This window comes from Fukomys damarensis, unplaced genomic scaffold (genome assembly GCF_012274545.1).
Source record: "Fukomys damarensis isolate Sample0158 unplaced genomic scaffold, DMR_v1.0_HiC HiC_scaffold_13, whole genome shotgun sequence".
In the NCBI taxonomy this organism is placed as follows: domain Eukaryota; kingdom Metazoa; phylum Chordata; class Mammalia; order Rodentia; family Bathyergidae; genus Fukomys; species Fukomys damarensis.
This window is the reverse complement of record NW_022900925.1, coordinates 2,667,096-2,670,995: the sequence shown is the minus strand read 5'-3', so window position 1 is coordinate 2,670,995 and position 3,900 is coordinate 2,667,096. Positions and strand designations below refer to the sequence as shown.

General features: G+C 36.9%; 1 protein-coding gene across 1 annotated transcript in view; it reads right to left on the bottom strand.

Annotated features, from left to right (window-relative positions):
* Positions 1-3,900, bottom strand: part of Trim16 (tripartite motif containing 16) — a 22,801-nt gene that overhangs the window by 3,215 nt on the left and 15,686 nt on the right. Inside the window, exons 4-5 of the mRNA XM_010618824.2 lie at positions 1,634-1,799; positions 1,118-1,210 (exon numbers count right to left, since the gene is read on the bottom strand). Coding sequence (XP_010617126.1) covers positions 1,118-1,210; positions 1,634-1,799 — 259 coding nt within the window. The remainder of the gene's footprint in view (positions 1-1,117; positions 1,211-1,633; positions 1,800-3,900) is intronic.

The following is a 3,900-nucleotide window of genomic DNA, read 5'->3' as shown; positions in this document are numbered from 1 at the left end:
AAAAAAAAAAAAAAAAAAAAAAAAAAAAAAAAAAGAAAGAAATATAGTGGGGTTTGTTTTTGTTTTTGTTTTGTTTTTGTTTTTGTTTTTTTTGGTACCAGGGATCTAACTTGGGTCCTTGTGCTTGTGAGGCAGGCAGCAGAACCACTGAGCTAAATCCCCAGTATGAAATATAGTGGTTTTTAAAGTGCTCACAGCACTTGGGAGCCTGAGGCAAGGGGATCACAAGCTCAACTCCCTGTCTTGCCAAGTGACAAGACCCTGTCTCAAAAAATAAAAAAGACTTGGGGAATGTAGCTCAGTGTGAAGGTTCTGGGTTCAATTCCTGGTACTGGTGTCGGGGGAAAGCTAGCTAACAGCCCTGGTCAATACCAAACGACAACAGTACAATCGATCTGATAGAACCAGATTTTAAAATGAACCATTTGGTAACTGGCCCTGACTCTTCAAAGTGCCAAGGTCACAAAAGTTAAGGAAAGACTGAGGAACTAACTCAGACTCAAGAGGACTAAGGAAAAATGGAAATGTGTGCTCATGGATTGGATTTGGGGCCAGAAAAAGTGACCTTGAGCCAGGAATAGCGGTGCACACCTGTAATTCCAGCACTTAGGAAGCTGAGGCAGGAGGATCATAGGCTCAAGACTAATCTGGGTAACTTAGCAAAACCCCGTTGACATTTAAAGAAAAAAAAAAAGGTCTGGGGATGTAGTTCAGTAGTAAAGCACCTTGCCTGTCATGCGCAAAGTCCTGGACTCAATCATCAGTATCACAAAATAAAAAGGGCGGGAGAACATAAACAGAATAGTTGATGAAAACTAATAAACTTTATTGCACCAATGTTAATTTCCTGATTTTTTTATCAATATACTATAGCTATGTAAAGTATTACCATTTGGAGAAGCAGAGTTAAAAATATAAAGAAATTCTTTGTCCTGTTTTTCTAATGTTTTGAATTACTTCAGAGTGAAATTTGTTTAATTAAATGTTTAAAAGTGTATCATTTAGTGATAGACAAGCCATTGCAAGATCCTGAATCCCCTTAAAGAAATAGTGGTTCTTTCTTCAGCAAAGCATTACACTGACACAAGTAGGCAAGAGGAAGCTGATTCCAACTTACATTGTAGGAATTCTTCCCTGGTTTTAGGTTCAGGCTTTGAGGTTCGATACTTCGGCTGAACAATAGCAGACACTTGCGTTCTGATGTCATACTCTAGAAAATCAAAGTTGTTAATGCACAACTGTCCAGGTGTCAGGAGAATGTGAGAAGCAAGACATTTTGGCTATCCTTCCCTACCTAGACCCTGGACCACACTCAATAGACTAAACGAAATCTGCTCAAAAAAAGATCCCAGACTGACTTGGATTCCACTTAAAATACAGGCATCAGTAACCTGAGAAGCTAGTCATAAAAATGCCAGCCATTTGCATCATGTAATTAACTTACCTTGTCCAGATCTCAATTACAAAATAAAATCAAGATAAGGGCCCCTTAGTCACATGACCCAACCAAGATTGGCTTTGGAGATGAGACATTCCCTGGATTTGCACTTGCCTCCTTGGCTTTCTCCTGCTTTCCCAGTCAACCACTCTTAGAGGCACGCCCACCACATCCCATGGCCAGAAAGCTGCTCACCTTCTCTGGAAAAATCCTGGAGGTTTTTCTTATAGTTCTCCAGCAACTGGATTAAGTGTACGGTAGAGTCTGTGATGACCTTGCAGATGCCTGAGAGTTTATCCTTTAGCTCTATGTAAATGCTAGGGAAGGCAGTGTCCTCACTGTTCTTAAACTCACAGTACTCCTGCAGAAAAAGAAACGGCAGAACTCACTTGGGGTTCAGTATTTCCTAAATGGGCTTCTCTTCTTCTTATGTTACTTTCTGCATTTTTAAAATCAAGCTGATGGTAACATGTGCTTCACAAAGAAAGTGTATGGCAAATGTTTGCTCGGGATCTAACAACATAAAAAGCACTTTGCAGCTAGACCCCTAAAAAGAAATGGCGCTTTTAAACAATCAAATGAGGGCCAGGGATTTAGCTCAGTGAAGCCGAGACTGCTTCATAAGCACAAGACCCTGAGTTCAATCCCCAGTACATAATAATAATAATAATAATAATAATAATAAATCAAATGATAACATGGACTTTTAAAAATCATGAGGTACTAGATGTCCATGAACAGTTCAAATACACAGCCCAGACTTGGGACCAAAGAATAAAATCATTCTATCTGTGGCAGGCAACAGAAGAGCTGGTTGCAATATTCTGAAGATCCACCAATAAACTTCCTCAGACAAGACTGCTGCCTTATCCTTGTTGATTCCACTCAGTGTGTGCTTTTCTGCAATTCCTATATTGTACTTCCAAGATTGAAAAGTGTTCTCACATAGATAATTACATCAAGCCACCTAAGTTCCAAAACAACATGGGGATCAGCAAAGACTGTTTTCAGATGCAGTGCGTTGTCAAGACTTAGATGTAAATGAGCAACAAAGAGCAGACTGGATACAACAGAAAACTTAAGTGATGGAAATGGTCATATGAAATGGTTACATCCATTAAAAAAAAGAAAAAGCCCGAACTAGAGAGTTGATAGATAAATATTTTAATACCATAAATAGATTTGGTACCATACATTTAAAAAGCAGGATTTTAAATCAATGGGGAAAAGATAAATGCTTCTATTTTGAATGGCTTATAATCTAGAGAAATAATCCTCCACTGTGGCCAGATTTTTTTTTTTTCTCATTAGGTAGAAGCTTTTGGTGATTCATGACACAAGAAGCCAAATTTTTAACTATATTTTTTGTATCTTGATATTTAAAAGCAAAAGAACAGAGAGATATTGTCCATATTTTTGCCTTGTCTTTGTGTATTCCTTTTACTTGCTAAAATGTATTTTTTTTCATTTTTTTAAAAGCAAAAAGTTTGTTGCAACTAGAAGATAATTTTTTTTCAAAATTACAAGGAAAAAAATTATTTGTATTTTGGAATATTAGAACTGGAGGAAATAAGGACTAAAATTGGGGCAATTAGGCAGTAGTGCGTTTCTTCCTATTCTAGGCAAGGAGGAGAGGTTATCCCTATGTCCAGGATTGAATGAATGTTTGAGGCTTTACCTAGTGGGAAAGACATCTTTGGAATGGTATTTCCTAAGTCATGGGCAAGAATCCACATAGATGAACAGATGGGGGTTGGGTTTAAGAATAGCACCTTTGAAATAGTGGTGGTCCCAGGGTCCGGTTATCTATCTACCCAAAGGCCTGCATTTTAGCTTTCTTAAACATCCACTTAATCTGGCAGTCTGAACCCTTTTCCCCAACTGAACTCTGATTTGCATGCTCCGAGAAAATATCCCACAGGGCCAGAATATCCCTCCTTAACAATCTATCTTCCTTCTATTCTATGTAAATTTCTGCAGTGGCTATAAAATACAGTAAAAAATTTATTGCACGTAGCTTCTATTAAATGTTAAAGGAAACATGAAAAAAAAGAAGAGAAATAGGAAGGAAGGAGAAGTTCTAATAATTCCCCAAATTATATATTCCAGTTTCAAAAATATTTCAATGCACATGCTAATTTGTTTCATTTATATCACTAGGTCCTCTTAGTTCACTGAAAAGAAAGTTTTATGCTAGTATCTGTTTCTTTTTTGTAGATTTTTTTTGTCTATGACTCGTACTCTAACATTTTAGCCATTCTATTAAAATTACAGTACACAGTGTTTTAATTAATGTTATTCTTTAATTAATTTGTTATGAAATTTTGCTTTACTCTTTCATGGAAGAAGACTGTTTTTAAAATAACACCTACTTGTGTTACGTTGAAATAAAGCTAAAAAATAAACTGGAGGAAGCCTTGCCAATTCTTTCAAACTGCTGGTTTGCTAAGAGAAAAGTCTGA